This window comes from Pieris rapae, chromosome 21 (genome assembly GCF_905147795.1).
Source record: "Pieris rapae chromosome 21, ilPieRapa1.1, whole genome shotgun sequence".
NCBI classification, from domain to species: domain Eukaryota; kingdom Metazoa; phylum Arthropoda; class Insecta; order Lepidoptera; family Pieridae; genus Pieris; species Pieris rapae.
In genome coordinates this window covers 2,237,356-2,258,675 of record NC_059529.1, presented here as the reverse complement: position 1 = coordinate 2,258,675, position 21,320 = coordinate 2,237,356, and the positions used below count along the sequence as shown (strand labels likewise).

General features: G+C 33.6%; 1 protein-coding gene across 1 annotated transcript; it reads left to right on the top strand.

Moving 5' to 3' along the window:
• The first annotated feature begins 190 nt into the window (after positions 1-190).
• On the top strand, positions 191-20,041 carry LOC110995427 (wiskott-Aldrich syndrome protein family member 3). Its single transcript, XM_022262590.2, has 10 exons — positions 191-386; positions 11,852-12,000; positions 12,729-12,880; positions 13,820-14,088; positions 14,538-14,718; positions 15,616-15,747; positions 17,052-17,193; positions 17,936-18,057; positions 18,355-18,564; positions 19,321-20,041. Exons 2-10 carry the CDS (start codon positions 11,879-11,881, stop codon positions 19,509-19,511), a joined length of 1,521 nt encoding a protein of 506 aa, XP_022118282.1. The 5' UTR covers positions 191-386; positions 11,852-11,878; the 3' UTR covers positions 19,512-20,041.
• Positions 20,042-21,320: the final 1,279 nt, after the last annotated feature.

Below are 21,320 nucleotides of genomic sequence, written 5' to 3'. Positions count from 1 at the left end.
AAGTAGTAAAGATTACAATGATGCCATAATTCTGAACAATTTTTTTAATTACAGTTATTCAAGCATAATTTATGTTGAATAGGTTTATGACGTAGTAAGAAAATAACTTTTTTTTAAACAATTTGTCAGCAACTGATTTTTAAAACTTTTCTTCTTATAGGTACTGACATTTAAAGGTTGCAACACTTACTAGCGCTGCCATTTTCGTTTTGTGGCACGGTTGTAGCGGCGGTCGAAGTGATTTTACTATTGATAACTTTATGTTATTTTCAATTGTAATTGCTCCAAAAGACATTCAATATTGTGCTTTAATCTAGTGAAATTACTAAATGACGTAGTTAAATGTGCTAATTGTATGTAATTGTTGACTTCCTTCGGTGGATTTGGTGAGTACGCCTTGTATCAATATTTTACTGAATTCGGTCCACTTACGCGTTTGATATTATCTTAAAGGTGGGAATTTTGAGGGTAAACATTTAGAATACAAATTAATATTCTTAAATACAAAGATAAATTATAAATAACATGAAATTTTTCTCATAAGATTTGAAATGGGCGTAGGGGTGGTAAGTCGTAACAATCACATACCGTCACTAGCTTGCTTAAAAAGGACTTGACGTTTGTTAATCAAACTCATAAAGATTATCTACTAATTATGTTCTATTGAAGCATAATTATATATAAAGCATAAAACTCATAAAGATTATTGCTTATTAGCCTAAACATATAGGTAATTAGAATAAAAATTACATTTCTTAATCACTACTGTTTATCAAATTAACCTTGAACCGTATCAAGAGCCTTAATAAGTAAGTTTTCCTTAGTCCTAATGGTTCAAAATACAATGGTAAATCATCTGTAGACATGGTGGTTGGTTGATATACTTAAAATAGTTATTAGAATTTATTAGGTTTAAGTTTAATTTAACCTACAATATTTCCTTACAAAAATATATATGTGTTTATAATCTTAATTTTCTGACAAGATAGTTTTCATCAAATATATGTATAATTTATAATAACACAGTATATAAATTAAAGCTTAATTAATTGTTTTATTGGTTTAATTAAGTAAACAAATGAGAATATTATCATAATGGCTTGTAGCACAGTGCTAGTACTTAGGTACTACTCAAATAATACTATTCTAGTATAATTTTACAGTTCTAAAATACACCTACTTTTTTATAAGCTACAGACTCATATACATTTTGAGTTTGTAGCTTCAGATTAATGTCAAAATGTTTATCAACAAGTTCAATCCATATTTTTCTGGGGTTACCTTGTAGTTAAATTAATTACCCTAGCATTATGAAATATATTCCACTATAGGCAGTAAGTTAATGTTAAAAAAAACAAGGAAATATTTTCTCATCATTGCTTGCAAATTTTAGGCATAAGAAAATAATCAATATTTTATTTATATTGATTATTTGTATGTCATATACTTTTTTCTAGAGTTTTATAGTTGCAAATTTGGGCTGTATTGCACCCTTACCTACATTTGAAGTTATTATACAAGGCCCTTTTATTCCCCCTGCACACTTATTTATGCACCTCACCCATAGAGTATTGTAGTGACACAAAAAAAACCAATTAGTCATGCTTTTGATAAGGTTGGAACTGGAAATAGATTTAACAGACTTGTAATCTAAGTTTGTAATTAATTTTATCCAAATTAAAAAAAGTAAAACATCTTTGTGTTGCAAAGTTATGTATAATTTATTTTTAAAGAATAAATTTGTTACATTGCCCATGTCATATAAAAACTATTATATAATAATTACATTAAAGTATGTAATTTGTGGTGTCTGTGACATAATCATAACTAACTTAAGAAACATGAAAGTTAATTTATAGTCACTCATTAATATTAAGTTATGCAAATAGATATTAACATCATTTATTGATTAACTAAACTTTACTTCCAGATATTACATAAAAACAAAATGACATTTGTATTGATAAATTTTTTATAATAGTACAGTGATTATTTTATAAATTCTATTAAACAACAAGAAAATTACCTTGACATTATATTTAAGGTATTAAATATCACTTGTCGCCTATCTTTACAGTGATATCTAATATTATAAACCTGAAGAGTTTGAATTAACACATAAATCTTATAATAACAATTTAATAGAAGTAAACTACAGAACACAGTTCATTCTATTGTACCATTTATATATAATTAAGTTAACTTAAGTACACTTATAGTTAAGAAAATAATATATTAACTATAATGACAATAATATATTGTAATCAATTTTGAAAGTGACATTTTCATTTTCATAATACAAATACAGAAAATACCTAAATATTGCTTCAATGTTTTGTTAATTCACCTAAATGAGTTTAAAAAATATGTATACACTTAATTTAGTCATAACTGTATAACTCAAATATTGAGGAATTCAATTTATTCAAGAGTTTTGTGCTTCAATTGTAAGAATCCTTGACATTTAACATAGTAGATAATAAATCTAGGTTATCTGTGATCTAACGAAATACATTTACAGTTCATAGGTGCAAGATAATGGTTAAAAGAGCTTACTTAACAATGCAAGATTTACATCGTCTTCCTGTGTCATTAAGCATACAACACAAAAGTTGATCTTATTGAGAACTGGGGACAGCTTATTATATATTATAGAGACTGAAATAGTTTTGAGTACTAGGCCATTTGATGTTATAGTTAAAAACATTCTGTAAAATGAAATGGGATATAAATTACTTCAAGTTTCTTTAGTAATGAAAATATATAGAACTGTCAGAATGACTAGTTTAATGATAATACTTATATATTATTAATAAATAAATTGCATTATTATTTGATGTACCAGTTTTACATGTTATGTATGTATACTTATGGTGATTTAACTATGTACCTAATATGCTATACTCATATGACATCATATGTTGATCACATGATATCATATTTATGCAATATAAATTTCTCACTCAATGTTTTCAATTAAATACATGAACCTTGTTTAGGAACATATATAAAATACAGTAACTTTTTTGAAATGTTTACAATGTATGTATAACAACTGTGAATCAATACTCTTTGACAGTGATGCCAACTCATATTGTATGGGGTCGTCCGTTTTTATATTAAAATTATTGAATGATGTAATCGCCTGAAACCCCCTAGATGTAATAATTCCTCTTAATTTGGGGGAAACCCTTGCGGGGTTGGCAACACTGCTCTTTGATATGTGCTTGCTGTACTGATTGAACTGAATTGAACTGATTGTAAATATGCTTACTAAATTCTAACGTTTGTGTGGAAATAATTCATATATCCGGAATTAAAGATAAAACATGAATGTAACAATAACAGTATCACAAACTGAATCCCATCGCTTATATTAAATGGCGCATGTTTTGGCGCATATATTTGCGATAGTTTATAACTTATTCATTAAAATTTCACTTCTCGTATTGCCCCCAAATAGCTTTGTTTGCGCCATATAATTAAATTTTAATAAAGGCATATAAGAATCTACAAAATAAAATATGAAATAAATTGTCGCACTGACTCTCATACAATACACTACTTAAATAAATAAAGCGCTTTGATGCTATAAACCCCTGAATCCTTTTTTCACTGTCATAACAGTGTTAGCCTATTCTCACGCCGAGCTTATAAATCTTGGCTGAACACCACCAGGATTTCTATGAGCGCTATTAACTGTTTCTCACGATGTACATAAACCTGATGAGGAAGGCGGTGTGTCTTGAGTCCTTCAATTGACGACCTGAAACGAAAAGCTGATCACCTGCTTAAAACTAGTAATAAGTGAAGTAGCTGTTCCACGCAGGTTTATAGTTTTGGTCAAATTCTCCTTGATAATATATTTATCCTTACAAAGTTTTTATATGAGCAGAAATATTTGACTCTCAAACGGAATCGTGATTCTATTTTACTAAACATCTGAAAAATAAGGTTGGGAAATAGCATACTCCCTTTTTTTAACGTCAGTAAATGCTGTTACGCATATCCCTGCGGTATTATACTGCAGCAGGGTTTATGTGGTAATCAGACTTAATATTTACAACCCTACCCGCTAAAACCTAATGGATGCCTTCAGCTCGCCAAAAGGGCGGAGGCAGGTAACAGGTGAGCCCTATCCTTACCCTTACAAACGCGAATACCACCATGACTCTCCCTCGTGACCCACGAACAAATCTTTAAAATATTAACTGAGCGCAGACGTGCTAAAGCACGAAATAGCACACTCCCAGTTTGACTAAGTATCACTTAGTATGCTGAAATGTAGGCCCCTGTCGGCACTGACCGTACAAATTGAGTCTGCAATTGCAGAGGTCTTACATATTAATAGATTATAAATGCAGGCTATTTGGCGTTGGGTTACCTAACTGTTAACATTGTTATAAACTAACAGTGCATCAAATATTGATGCTGAGAGATCATATTGTAAAACAGATAACTCGTTTGTAATAAATATGGTTCAATTTGGGTAGGATTGTTTGAAACCTTACATATAAAGAAAACATTTTTTTGACGGATTGAAGCTATGTATTATTATAAACTTTTATTATTTTACATAATTTTAAATTTTTCTCGACGTTTCGCGTGCTATACAGCGTGCGTGGTCACGGCGAAAGTGTGTTCTTTAAATGTGTAAAAGTTATGATTATAAAACATTACATATGTAAAATCAGACGTGATCATATAGATTTTAATAGAATTTTGTGTTATGAGGAAAAGTGATAAATAGTTTGACGGTTAGCCCACGTTTAATACATATAAGCAAATATGCAATAATTATATCGTGTTTTGAGACGTGGTCAGTGCCGTGCTTGTTGCTATTAATGTTTTTTTAAGTATTGGTCACCATGGTAACAAAGGTTCAGTCATGAAGTAGCAACGTAAATTATATGGTCTATTTACGAAATATACAACACATTTATCAAATTATAGCGGCATTAATACAATTTTACGAGTAAAACTGTTAATATTTTATATAAACCACGTAAATTGTCCGGACAAAAACGCGTAATTTTTGAAACTTTCTTTTTCTTATTTAATTTAATTGTTTTTAAATTTTATAGTGGATTAGCAAAACAACAACCCCGAGTTTTTTTGATAACTATTACTTTATAGATATATAAATAGATAGCGGATCCGACAGACGTTGTCCTGTCTATACGTCTTTAATTTGAAAATTTCAAACTTTTTTTAATAATAAATGTTATTATTCAAATGTTATGACAATATCTAACGATCCAGCACATGGTCTACAATAACACAATGATAACAAAACTTTTTTTTAATTTGATCGCAGCGCTAACTGTCGGGACAGACTAAAATTAAAATTCGAATATTATTTAAAATTTGACAGTGCAATGGTAGCGCCGTCTGTCGGATCCAATGTAAACCATTCCAAAATCAACAACTACTAATTAATTAAAAAAAACATTGTCCAGCGGACAAAATTGTGAATCTAAACCATTTTCGAATCTCCACGAACGCACAAAAAATTTCATCAAAATTGGTCCAGTCGTTTAGGAGGAGTTCAGTCACATACACACGCACACAAGAAATATATATATTAAGATAACCCTTGTGCATGGGATCCTTAATTCTGACGTCCTCGGCTACCAATAGTGTTAGCCTTGTCAATTAAAACTTGCTTGTATAAGGAAAAAATAATACATTTATTGTTATATCTATGAAACATTGTTCATTCCTTGTTTGCCCTTTTTTGGCATAATCCAAATCGCAATTTCTGTCTGCACTAAGCAACTCTCTGCCATGAGCCGACCCTTATCTATAAAGTAATAATTATCAAAGTTACGAGTTACATCGTAGTAGCTATAACTGATCTATGCTCTCAATTAATACTTTCGCGGACACCATAATGTCTCCCACGTTGCATAATTTGCTGCATTGCGTCACTAACGCTTTCGGTTGAATCTATTACCGGTTTTAAATTTAGAGAAATTGGTCACTAACTCAGGGTTGTTAACGGTTAATTTAGTTGATAATAATTTATTAATTGCAAGAATATGGTACAAAAAATGTTGAGGTGTTACAATCGTATATCGTTCGCATATTCTGGCACACAATTGCGCGCAAATTTATCTTAAGGATTTTTAACCAATCAAATGTTGATAATTTGTTTAGAATTACTCTGCAATCGTATTTATAATATTCTGAGTAGGCTCGACGACTCCCACAAAATATTAATACAGTACGACGATAATGTTTTGTATTTTGACATATGGATGACATAGTTAAGTGTCGACTTTGAATGTTACGTTTATGAACGTAACCCTTAAATCTTTTCGTGTTTATATGCAATGACACAAGAGCGATAAGGACAAAACATTCAAAGTTTAAAAATATGTTTTACTACAAAAGTAATCTGTTTGTGGCATACATTAATTAACAAAAAATAAACAAGCCTGCCCGTTCATATAAAACGGTATCCACGCTGATTCCGGGTTCGTTTCGAATCAAAACTCATGCATAGTAAGCTACTACTATAAACTACTACAGCAGCTTTTGCCACGCACCACCACTTTGTGGAACCAGCTGGCCAATGAAGTATTTCCGACTTAGGGTCCGTCAAGAAAAGAGCGTACCAATTCTGTAAAAGCCAGCAACGCACTAGCGAGCCATCAGTAGTCAGAGTATCACTTAACATCTGGTGAGCCTCCGGCCCGTTTGCCCCCTGTTCTATAATAAAATACTAATTTTGCCTTTCAATATTGAATTGTATCAAAATGAATTAGTATTATTTCTATTAACTATAAATAAACTTTTATTTAGTCAATTGAAAAATATCTAACATTCAATTAATTTTAGTCTGATTCTAGGTTTTGAATGTCTTCTTTGAATGTAAATATCTTTTTATCGCAATCGTAAAAAAATTGCGATAAAATGCGCGGTCATTGACCTATCACGGTAATATTAATTCCATGCAATATTCTACCCGTTTTTCCAACGTAATTGGGTCAGGAAGCTATTGTTCTTCACTTGTCCTTTTTCCTAAGTGGGGTTGTAAAACTGATGTTTCTCTCTGTGGTATTATATATTTGTATATAGTTGAAAATTTATAAACATAATTTTACACACATACACGATTACAATTTTAAATGAGAAATAATATTACTCTACATGTATTAGTTTTCACAGTTAATGGTTTTATAAATTAGTTCAGTATTGCACAGGAATTTAACTCATGGAAGCTAAACTTCACGACAATCAACCGCTAACCACGAGACTACTCTTTGCCTCAATTTACCATTGTTTTTGTCCTTATTACTCTCGCGTCACTGCAGATACATATGACAAACATACATGATAAATTAACTGCTGTGCACTACTGGAAAACAGTAGATCGTAACAGATCCAACAGTTTAGGCAGTTTTTGCCGCGCACCACCACTTTGTGGAACCAGCTGCCCACTGATGTATTTCCGAACCAATTCGACTTAGGGTACTTCAAGAAAAGAGTGTACAAATTCTTAAAAGGCCGGCAACGCACTCGCGCATAGCATCGAAAGTGTCCATGGGCGGCGGTATCACTTAACATCAGGTGAGCCCCCTGTTCTATGAAAAAAATAGGAATATGTTAGGTCCGGTTAGACGCCGATACCGCGCCTCCCGAACATAGCTTACATATTATGGGGCTGTTGGGTTTTAGTGGGTAGGTTTCCATTGCACCATATAGACTGAACCCCACAGTCCCCGGGTCACTTTGATTTGATCGATTTCCCAACAATAAAAAAGGTATAGACGCTAATTTGGGTGACATTTTCTAATAATCTTATTCAGGATAATTAATTGTTATCATCCTTAATTAGAACACAATCGTTTATAAGTTTACTTAATAAGAAGCTTGATACTGTCAAATCACTCGTTCCGTGTACACAGAATTTATTTTACGGTAGCAATTACCGGATCGTGTACATTGCTTATGTTAATAACCGCGACGGTTCCTGTACGAAAGTGTACTAATTATGTATTCTATTTGAATTCCTTCCTCCACACTAGATCTAAAATGATTTAACAACCGTTGGATATATTTTGTTTAAATGTCACCAGCGCGTCAATGCGCCCGGAAGTAAAATAAAAGGATGTAAAGTGGATCTGAGAATCAGCTTATTGGTGCTTCCAATCCGTCCCAATCCCTCTTCCGACTTTAATATTTAGGTTTTCACGTATATACTATTTTATACAATATTTTTTAGTTTAGTTAATATAATACTGCTACTGTAACACGTTCGAAACAATTAAATATTATTAAAAAAATATAATTTAGAAAACGATGGTCATGTTTAATAAAATATACATTGCTATTGGGGTAGAGTGGCCATGGAAAGGCCAGAATGGAGAAGATTGGATGAGGCCTTTGCCTGGCAAACGGACATGCAAGAGTGGAACAAAAGAACAATCTACGAAAAATAAGTCATTTCCGAAAAGACGATTAAAAAAAATTGGAAAATTAAAAAATGTTTATTGATATAAAATTCATAATTTTATTTCTGTTTTAAGCGAAGCATTACTCAGCCATCGAAATATTTATGTTTACTATTCAAATACGCTAAATATTTGATATAAGTTATCATAGTAGATGCCTAACCAAGTAACCAAGCTTTCGAATTAACAATAAATATACTATTAAAAAAGCTTTATTTTCATCTATAGTTTAGTTTCAGTTTAATCAGTAATTGTAATTATTACTATACATAGTTCTCTTAAACTATATATTCCGAACAGTTATGACTTGCAGCTTGCAGCAATAGCTGCTATAGATAGCGACTTCTATAACCGCCTGCTAGCTTGCTTCATTTCTCCGTAAAAAATAGTTCAATATTTTTAAGTAATTTTACACATAGGTAGGTTCAAATGACCTTACATTGTACCTTATAATGTGAATAAACAAGTAGAAATTTACCTTCGTACTATATCAATATTAGTCGTGGCATATAAATGTTATTTATTGATACTTTGGTGCTACGTACTTTTTTATGATACGATAAAAATGCTTTTAAATTTTGGTACCGATAATCTGAAATTTCATTTTCGTACGATATTATAAGAACGAGGGTTTATATTCTATAAACAATAAACGTCCGTATAATTGTTATATAGTGACTTGAAATTGGAAAAAAGTTTATTTTCTCGTTCTAAATGTAAAGCTTTCTTAAATTTCCTAAATCATACTGAAATAGTGTAGTCCATTATTTATTGAGGTTTTATATGTTGAACGACGGACATTTTCATGTATTCATATATTAGTAATAAGATTAATGTTTTCTTAAATCAGATATACTGTCGTCTTATCGAAACTAGAAAGCAGCGTGAGGCAACTTTTTTCACTCAGATCGTTATGGGCAGATAATTAAAAACTTAATTCTATTACGTCGTTACTAATGGTGACGAAAACACGTTTAATTAAAATTTCTCGGAAAACCGCAATAAATATTAGAATGATAAAGTAATTTGCACGACTTGAACATTATTACTAGTACCGCTATGTAACGCAAAACATTAGTAGGAATGTGAAGAATTCAAAATGAAATTCTAAATAACTTCAATTTGTATTGTGACATTATGTTAATGTTCTTATTGTGACATTATACAAATTAATATGTCATTTGCCTATTTGTATATTGCTGACTGTGCGGACTTTTATAATTTTTAAACTATCTACTTGTACCACTGTCTTAGCAAATTAACAAAAAGACATTGTATGTAATGTAAATACAGTGTACTATTTATCTAGTCATTTGAATAATATAATAATGATGTTAACAAATCCTTGTTATGGAAATTGTGTTTTTTTACTGGGCCTCACATGGGTATCCTAGATAATTTTTCGTTATAGGCCAGGTGAATAGCCTCTTCTTTGATTTCACATACATATATATTTATTACGATGCTATTAAAAATGACTGCATGCATATTACAAGGAGAAGAAGATTACTATTTATTTATTTATTTATATATTTTTTTATATATTTTTATAAAAACATTCAACAGACAGAATAGGTATAGGTTACTATTGTAACCAAGCGTAGGCATGAATTACTTGTATATTTAAGAATAAAAATAACTACTCAATATTATAACGCATAAAAATATGTGTGTACACGTTAACAATCTTAAACTATTAGTAAGGTACAAACTACGACCACATCGCTTCAGCCAAGTTAATGTTACCATAGAGACGCCCGTATGTTACATAGACATTTTCTCTTAGAATATGAGTCGAGCTCCAAGTGTGATTCCTTTTTCATAACGCATCTTATATAGATATAGCATAGTTACATTAAAATACAGGTAATGTCATAATACGATTTCCTTTTTATTATAATTTGTATTCCTGCCCGTTTCGTTCGTCGGGGAACGCAATAAAACTAACTAGAGGATGTGGTTAAATGAGGTTGTGACCTCGCGTTTGTACGATTTTCTTGAAGAATACAGCTTTGCGCAAAAATACGTAATGAGTTGAAGTGGTTTTTATAACTTAAAAGTTTGCTGATTATATAAAAGTGTGAATGAAAATATAAAGGTTGTTCTTGTTTATACAGTGGATCTAGTCCTAGTGATGAATGCCTCCAATCTCCATATACATTTCGTCCTACGTTTATTTACCCAAAGCTTTTTTAATAAGTGAAAGTAGACCACAAAGCAGGAACAAGTGTAGTACTCTTTAAAAACATATTAATTAATAAAACAGTGCGTTCCTACAAATGTGTGAGTGTGTGAATGCGGGATGTATTTGAGAGTGTAGTAAGAGTTGTTATGATAGTGTCTGTGTTAGTTTTTGAAGCCTCAAAGTCATGCCAAGATTCGTAGCAAGGCCTCTGTAGATTCTAAATACATTAAACAAAAACAAAACAAACCCTCCGCCTACCAAGGTAGAAATTAAGCGATCACGTGGTCTTGTGGCACCGAGTACTCTCTAATTGAGACAGAGGTAAAATGAGCCGTACATACCACATACGCATGAAACGTATTTTCACCACAGATAACAAAAAAGGGCGTTGAATCATATATATTCTATATTTATTGTTGTACAGAGCAGTGATAGCTTAGTTGCTAATCCAACGACTTAACCTATGGCAGCGTGTTAACCCTAAGGTCGTCCATTTGAACTCCGAGCGATGAACTATTGATATTTATGTACGCGCAATTAACACTTGTAACACTGTGTAACGTGTTAGTTCTTTTGTTTTTAAGATGTCTTAATCTATAGTATTGTCTTTTATTAACATAACTTTATACACATTTAAAGAAAATACAAAGGGGTGTTGAATGTGAAAAAGTATCGCACCTTTGTCTTCAATCACCGTGACTTGTTTTTAAGATGTCTTAATCTATAGTATTATCTTTTTATTAAAATAACTTTATACACATTTAAAGAAAATACAAAGGGGTGTTGAATGTGAAAAAGTATCGCACCTTTGTCTTCAATCACCGTGACTTGTTTTTAAGATGTCTTAATCTATAGTATTATCTTTTTATTAATATAACTTTATACACATTTAAAGAAAATACAAAGGGGTGTTGAATGTGAAAAAGTATCGCAACTTTGTCTTCAATCACCGTGACTTGTTTTTAAGATGTCTTAATCTATAGTATTATCTTTTTATTAAAATAACTTTATACACATTTAAAGAAAATACAAAGGGGTGTTGAATGTGAAAAAGTATTACACCTTTGTCTTCAATCACCGTGACCACGCACGCTGTAAAGCACGCGAAACGTCGGAAAAATTTAAAATTATGTAATAATACATAGCTTCAATCCGTTGAAAAAGTGGTTTTTTTTTTCAATGTCTAATTCTAAATTTAATGTTCCAGTGATGTCCAGAAGGTAGCCACATCGCCATGCCGCTGCCGAAGCGGTGCGTGGAGCCGGTACATGTGTCACGTGGCACAGTGCCGGAGCGACTGGCCGTGCCGTCGGAGCTCGAAGCCGTCACTAATGGCACCCTTGCAAATACTGTCAGGTGAGACTGTCACTGTCATTTATAGCTGATGGAAAATAGCCCACTGTTTTCTTATATATAAAATTCTTGTGTCACGGTGTTAGTAACCGAACTCCTCCGAAACGGCTCGACCGATTCTCATGAAATTTTGTGTGCGTATTGGGTAGGTCTGAGAATCGAACAACATCTATTTTTCATACCCCTAAATGTTAAGGGTGGTCCACTCCTAATTTTTTTTATTTATTTTTTAGACAAAATACAAATTCAAATTAGGACAAATAAATTAAAATTTAACAATAACTTTACAAGGTATACGTTAATATTATTTATTGATTCTGATCTATAAGCGATCCAACGCACACACTTACCAAGAACACAACAACAATGCCGATTACCAGAACTCGATACTATGTTGCATATAGAATCTAGGTTCTTGGAATGTTTAATATCACAAATATACCCCGGACTCGCAAGGATCTATTTATTTACAAAACATCTGTATAGTATTTACGATTGTTTATTATATTACGAACTCGGACGTTTGATGGCTATAAGAAATTATTAATTATTGTACGTATGTTACGTATATGTATTTAATATAATTATTTATTAAATGTATACAATTATACAGGCTATGAATAATTAGTCACAGATATATAAGTTTAATACAAGTTATTTCTAAAGATTAAGATATGTCTATTCTAATCGCAAAGTCCTACCTAAATTAAACGGCTCTTATCAAATTTCAGGCAGTTATCCTCGTTGTCGAAACATGCAGAGGATATGTTCGGTGAACTAACCCGAGAAGCGACTGGCCTCGCGGAAAGAACAAACATTTTGCAAGCGAGGATAGACAGGCTTGCTATTAAGGTTACCCAATTGGACTCTGGGGTGGAGGAAGGTGAGCATTCTTGCGGTTTTAAATTTGGCAAAAATAATATTATCAAAAAAATAAAACAAAAATAATAATAATTAGAAGGATGTAAGCTAAAAGACGCATTCAGCCTGACCAGTTAAAATATTAAAAAAAAACACCGTAAATTCAATCTAATTTCTTTAAATGGCAACAATCTTTATGATCGTGTCATCTGTCAATGTGTAGTGTCTATGGCGCCTAACTTTAAAGGCATAGATTGTGTTATTTTTTCTTCTTCTATGTTTTATGTATAGAAATAATGTCAAATGAATAACGATGGGAGGATCCAATCTTAGATTTTCCTCGGTGTTAGGGATTTTGTAAACTTTACCTTAACTAGTTAAGAAATATAAATACACTAGTATTTATAGTAGCAGTGTTAATTCCTGTAGGTACTTTCTTACTATGTGTGCATGGCTTGCCTTAGACCCTAAGAAGATGAGGGCGTGCCTCAGGCACAGAAGGCTGATCACCAACTTGCCTATTAGATAAACAAATGATCATGAAACCTTGGATTATGTATCTAATCCTGAGGCCTTGTCCTAAAGAGTTTGTAGAGCCATGGGTATTTTTTTAATTTATTCGTGTAAAATTCCTTGTTTCCATTTATGCACAAAGGGGAGGCAATCACTCGCTATCCAAGGCACACTATTGTCGAAATGAACTTGTAACAATTTTTCTTCAGAATATATTTGTACTTATATTATTAATATGAAGAGTTTGATTAACTGTGGTTAAGGTTGGTGAGTTCGATTTATTGAGGTTATCTCAAGAACTATTTGATGTGATTTTTTTTGTGAACATTGTGGACGTGTGTCTATTTGTTGAAGCATCACAATACATTCGCCTGTCATTTTTTCTTAGTTGGTATACGCAGAGCTATACTTAAATGGTTAATTAATATTGTATCTATTTTAATTACAGTCTCTCTCCAAGATATACAAATGCGAAAAGCCTTCCGCTCGACCCGTACGTTCCAACAGCAATTGTTTGCGCGTACCTCGATGCCGTCCGCCATGTTGGCGACGTACGCGCGTTGTGATCGCCCTCCGCCCCTGGAACGCCTAAACGAGTTTCGCGATGATGGAAGGGATGCGAGGAAGTTCTACACTGATCCGGATTACTTCTTTGAGCTGTGGAGACGGGAGATGCTGCAAGATACGGAACGAATTCAGCATGATAGGGGGAAGAAGGTATGTCATTTATGTTGGTGTTGGTACAAGGCATTAATAAAATTATGGCTACATATTTTTTTACCTGCTAGTAATTGTTCAATAATAAAAAAAGATACTGAGCACAATATCTATATATGTTTGGAATTAAACAAATATGTATGCATCTAGGTTATTAAAATAATGAAAAAAGTTTAGAACACAAACATGCATTGCATGCAGCCAATTAATTTCGTACATCTAAGCAAGTATTTAAAAATAAATATGATATTTAATAGGTAGAAATATATACACATATATATATATATATATATATATATGTGTATATCTATATATATATGTGTATATCTATATATATATATATATATATATAATACATAGCTTATTAATGGTATTCATTCCTTTAAAATATGTGTATGGTTTAGGGGATTTGAAATTTAATTTATGTCATGGTTTTAATTTTTTTTCAGGTGCGTCAGCCCCGTGCCAACAACACAGAAGGGCGTGGCACTCGGCGGGTGAGAGTCCCGCATTCGACTCGCGACAGGCAAAAGGCGGAAGTCGTGAATCGCGGTGAACACATAATGGCGCCTACGCAACTGCGACGGTACAATATTGAACCGCAGTATCGGCCCGAGGCTTTATACCAAGGTGAGTTAACGATAGAGATCTGATTATGGCCAGAGAGCGAGTATGGAGTCGAGTAAATTTTTTTACAGCAATAGTTATTCATAGAAACAAAGATTTTATGAAATGAGTATTTACAAGAATATCGTAGATGATCAAATCATAATTACAAGTTGGATTCAATTAATATATATTCATCTCGTGTTAAAATGTAGCTGTGCCTCTGTTACTCGGGCTTTATTTTAATGGCTGGTGACTCATTTGGAAACCTACCCGTGTTGCGGGTGGGTGTCCATGGGCGGCGATAAACTCTTTAGGTTACCCGCCAGCTTGTTTGACTTCTGTTCCATAAAAAATTGATTCCAATTTTCAATTGAAGTTAATCATTGGTAGAGTTTACTTACTATCTATGTCTTAGTAAGCTTGTCTTAGTAAACTTGGCGTATTTGGTCTGATAGACAGGATGATTTTTACACTATAGTCGATGTAGTGTTCACTGAGGCTTCGGGTCATAAATCATATTTATCTCTCTGTCTCGCTCGCACTTACGTGTCTTATAGAGTAGGATGGATGATCTAATTTTACGCTATTTGAAAATAAAAGTTTTTAATTTGTAAGAAAAGTTTACCATTTAATATTTCAAAACCACGGTAAAAAATAAAGTCTCCATTGTGCGTATTGCGTAACGAAGCGTAAGTTTTATAAGTGTCATAACAAAAAATAGTCAAACATTCAAAATTAGAATTCGATAGTTTTTTTTTATGAAATCATGTTCGAAATTTAAAAATAATGTGCCAGTGACAGAACTCTGGAACCAAATTTGCCAATTATTAAGTTTATTATTGGGAGTTATTATGAACATTATTGACCAATCACAATCTAGTAAAGGTCTGTTGTGTTCTAATTATATACATATTTCAGCTACAACAGTGACGGATGGTGGTTATCGCACGCCGCAGACTCGTGCCCCAAGCGTACAACCAGCTCGGCCTAATTCCATTGAAATAGAGAACCAGCAGAATAGGCCCCCGCGTCTTACTGGAAATGGACATGGTATGAAATTTATTCACACTCATTTATTAGTTGGTAGCCATCATAGTAATATCGCGAGGTAGCAATTTTACTTAAAATTAATTTAATAAAATAAAACATCGGAATAAAAAAATATATAGATGAGAGTAGATGGATGCTGATATATTTTCATTTGACTAGAATAATAATAATTCAATTTTATGGTTTCTCAAATTTTTACGTCAATAATAAAATGTATTCTTACAAGCTAAAGTCTACGATAGAAAAGATAAGAAGATAAGTTGTTTGTTATGTTAAGAGTGTTGTGTAAAGTGCAAATTAATATTAAGGTCTTGTTGTGACAAGTCCTAAAACAAAATGCTTGGAATGCATGCAAAATACTAGGATAGAAATTGTGAAACAAAATTAAAAAGTTTTGATTGTAAAAAAATTAAAACACATAATGAATCCTCATTAAGATACGAGATTTTGTTTTGTATCTTATGACTATCTATGTAGTATATATGTAGCAGTACTAACAAAATACAGGCTTAAGACAAAATACAGATATGTGTAACAAGATCCTTGCCAAAAACAGCCACATTGTCTCACGTCTACTAGGTGTACATTTGTCTAAATTCTATTTGTTTCTTAGCCTGTCTTAACATGATTTAAAAAAAAATTGGTTCTCTTTAAAATATTGCTTTTATTCTTGTACTAGGTGTATATTGGTCTAAATTCTATTTGTCTCCTAGCCTGTCTTAACATGATTTAAAAAAAAAATTAGTTCTCTTTAAAATATTGCTTTTATTCTTGTACTAGGTGTATATTGGTCTAAATTCTATTTGTTTCCTAGCCTGTCTTAACATGATTTAAAAAAAAATTGGTTCTCTTTAAAATATTGCTTTTATTCTTGTACTAGGTGTATATTGGTCTAAATTCTATTTGTCTCCTAGCCTGTCTTAACATGATTTAAAAAAAAATTGGTTCTCTTTAAAATATTGCTTTTATTCTTGTACTAGGTGTATATTGATCTAAATTCTATTTGTCTCCTAGCCTGTCTTAACATGATTTAAAAAAAAATTGGTTCTCTTTAAAATATTGCTTTTATTCTTTTACTAGGTGTATATTGGTCTAAATTATATTTGTTTCCTAGCCTGTCTTAACATGATTTAAAAAAAAATTGGTTCTCTTTAAAATATTGCTTTTATTCTTGTACTAGGTGTATATTGGTCTAAATTATATTTGTTTCCTAGCCTGTCTTAACTGGATTTTTAAAAGAAAAACAAATTGGTTGTCTTTAAAATATTGCTTTTATTCTTGTTTCACTTCGTATGTTTTTACAGTGGTGAACGATGAGAGCCCATATGGTCCAGTGGAGTCAATCTACGGAGGAAGTATTGCTGGTACACCAAGACGAGCGCGGCCTTCCATCCCACCACCGGCACCACCTGCGCCTACCCATAACGAAGTTCATACACCCACTAGGTATGACTTAATTGACCTAGCTATCGTCCAAGCCTATTTATATATATTACTAGCTGACCCGGCAAACGTTGTTTTGCCATGTTTTTGTGGCAAAAAATTAAAGTTTATAATTAACAAAAAAAACATAAGGGATGATTGTAGAGGGGTGAAAATTTAGGGTTGCATGTATCGTAAAAAAATATAAACGAAAAATTTTGTCTAAAAATTTAGGGGTGGACCACCCTTAACATTTAGGGGGATGAAAAATAGATGTTGTTCGATTCTCAGATCTACCCAATACGCACACAAAATTTCATGAGAATTGGTCGAGCCGTTTCGGAGGAGTTCGGTTACTAACCCCGTGACACAAGAATTTTATATATTAGAAGAGCTTGAAAATTCTGCGATTTATTTTATTGTAAATGGTTAGGTTAGGTTAGGCATGTTGACTAGCAACGTTTAGGAAACTCGTTTAACGTTTCGTTCATTCACTTGTCTGACGGAACTTTAGCGACTTGATTGAATTTCGATTTTTAATCAACTGTCTAGAAATTCAATCCACTCTCTAATTTAACTACTTAACTATGACATATACAATGAAATAGATGTACAAATTTTAACGCCAGTAATTAATTCTCTATAAACATATAGTCTATAAGGTATGGCTGAGTGTTTTTTTTTTATAAAATAAATACAGCAGTTGTGGTGCCACCTTATATGAATAATGCGTAATAGATATTTAAATCCGTTAATATATTTTCAGATCGAGTCTGCCGCCGCCCCCACCACCACCTGAGAGCGTTTCTCCTCCGCCGGTCAACGGCGCCTCACCACCGCACCGCACGGCCCTTGACGCACATCTTGACCATATGCACGCTGTCATTGGTGAGAAAATTTCCTATTTAAGATTTAAAGAAATACTAATATAGTGAAAAAAAGAAGAAATTGAATGGAATCGTCTTGATGTTAAACATCATTATAGTTATGAAATGTCCTTGTTAAAAGTAAATATTGTAATGTACATAATGATAAAGTATAACTTTCTTAAAGAGACCTTTACTCTTCACAATTGTCCTTTGCAACTGATTTTGGTTTCGATGTTATGTGAATAAAGTACATATTATAGAATTCTTTGACGTTTGTAATTGAAACATAATATATAAATAAATTAATCCTATACAGGCATGATGTCATCCGAAGAGAGTCCGATAGCAGCACCCACTCCTCCTCCGGCGCCACTGGCCCCACCCGCCCCGCCGCCGCCCGAAGACCGGCCACGCCCTCCGTCGCCTGCCACTCTGCTGCGAGGAGCCTCCGCCCTGAAGCCTCCCACGTTGGACCACCATCCTGCCCCGGATCCACGCTCCGATCTCCTCAAAGCGATACGGGAAGGTGAGTTTTTATTCAGAATTTATTTTGTGTATACTTTGATTTTGTGTATAATGTATACATTAAAAATTTGAATGTTTTATTTTTTATTCGATATTGTATACAGTGTATATTTAGTGTAAAAAAAAAATATTTGCACTTAACACGAATATTTAAGTATAGATTTCATGACTGGTAACTTCCTTCCGATTATTATTATAATTAATAATAAAGCCTTTATAGTTGTAACAAGTTTTACAGAGTAGTTTCGTGTGCCTTAAATTAATTTACTTCTGACAACTATCTAAAGAAACACATTTTGACAATTAACTAGAGTTTAACCAATACACTAAGGGCCTGTTTCACAATGTCCGGATAAGTTCCAAATAAGCTATTTACTACTTATTTGTAGGATAAATAGTATTTTTGCGTTTCACGACTGTCAGATAGCGCTATACGTCATGAAATTCGAAGTATCTTATTTGGAACTTTTATCATTCGAATAATTTATGTGTTGCATAGCTATTTGACACTTTATCCATACATTTATTTATTTACACTTCGTTGCTAAAGAAATACAAATAACACAGTATATATAAATTACAAGGGATGCAATGGGCGGCCTTATCGCTAACAAGCGATCTCTTCCAGGCAACCATTAACCATACATTGTGAAACAGGCCCTAACAGTTTTAATAATATTTATTAAAACTGTTAGGGCCTGTTATAATTAAACTTAAATAATAATAATTATTATAATTAAACAATGTCAATTCGCAGGTATAAAACTCCGCAAGGTTGATAAGCGTTGCGAGGAGAACGTGGGCAAATACGATACACTTAGGGGAGCACCCGCTTTACATGATGTGGCGTCTATTCTGGCTCGTCGAGTCGCCGTGGAACAGAGCGATTCCGATGAAGAAGACGATTCCGACCTGGACGATGACGAGTGGGCCGACTGTCGCGCGTGACGTTGCGCCACCCCGCGGAATGACGCGAATTACAAGCCAGAGCCTGAAAAAATCTTCGAAACACAGAAAATAACCAAGACCGATGATAAAGTATATGAAACACAGATATTACAAGTCAAACAAGATGATAAGGTATATGAAACACAAAAGATTCAAGTGAAACCTGATGATGCAATCGTCTATGAAACACAGAAAATTGAAGTGAAGTCTGAAAGCCGAAACTCTTTTAAGATCGACAAAGTCAAAGAATCGCCTAGAAATGAAGTCGCCGTCCCTGTTAGGAAGAGCAGCCTCAAGAAAATCAATGATGACTCTCCTCCTCAGGAACCGTTACCTTCACCCCCCGTTAAAGCAAGAGAAAGTTCCCCAACTGTGAAAGAAATTGCCAAAAATTATTCACCTCCCACCAATTCTCCTATTAATAAGGATGTACTATCCCCTCCCTTTAAAAATAGTGTCGCTTCGCCCCCATGGAGCAAAGTCTCTCCTTTTAGAAAGGAGATACACTCCCCTTCACCCGTCAGTAGCGCCAGTTCACCTCCAAGCACTATTCTAAAGCCTAAAAATGACACGCCTAATGAAGAAAGTATCAATCCTCCTAAAGTGAAAAGAGACTCTGTTACTGCCAAGGATATTCCAAAAACAGATAAATTGTCACTGCCAAATACAAATGATACTAACGACAATGATTTTAGTAATGTAGATGTTGAAAAGGCGAAAAACGAAGATACGAATGGCGTTGGTGATAAGATTAAAATTTTTGAAAAGGCTGCAGAGGAAGCTGGAAAATTATCTCGACCAGGCTCCATGCGTCGAGTAAGAGTTGATAGAATAGGGTCCGACAGTAAAGAAGATCTACCACCACCGGCCACTCCATTCAAAGACAATATCTTCTTTGAAATTGGGAATACAGAAAAAAACCCTACTACCAACGAAACCCCGCCTGCAAAACTGGAAAGACAACTGAGCATCAAATGTTCAACAATAAGTAATAAATGGCAACGCGGCAGCAACTCGCTTGAAGAGAAAACTCAAAAACCGGAACCGAAAATCATCAAACCGGAGTTTAAACCTATGCCATCCCCGATAGATTTAACTATACGTTCTCCCAGTATTGTTGGTAAGATTCCAGAACAGTTTCCCTCTCATGGCACAGCATTCCGAAACGTCGCCTCACCTGACACCTCCCGAAACAAACCCGCAGAAGACCAATTCAAAACGTGCAAAGTGAAGAATAAAGAGAAGTACTCCGTTAGCAAGGGATCCAGTTATTTCACGAGAGGCTCAGAAGAGATTTGGCTCGTGAAGAAGAAAGACATAGAGGAAATTGAAGAGCGGGTGTTAGACTCTTTCCGTCGGGCCGGCGGTAACTTCTGCAACCGCAGTGAATCTGTGCGTCCCGCCTCTGATGGTGGCCAGTCGTTCCCCCACGCAACGATGGGACGGAACAAACGCCAGACGTACGGAAGAAGCGAGTCTTTGGACCCACAATGGGCTGGGAATCGGTCGCAGACGTTAAAACGCCAGACATCTGTGGCGTGCACATGTGGCCATGATAAGAAAACTAGGTCGAAAAGCGCGGGTTCCGATGCGAGTCGCCAACGGTCTAAAAGTCATGGAGATGATCAAGGCCAAGTTTTGGACAAGTATGAGACACTGGTGTAATTTGTGATAGTCGAGATTCGGCAGAGTTTGAGGTAAATCAGAATGTGAGTGAATGGTAAATTAAGTAAAGTATTATGTCAGCCAATTATGTCATCGCCTCAGGCATGTAGAGTAGCTCATTGTAATTCTTAGGTCATCGTATTT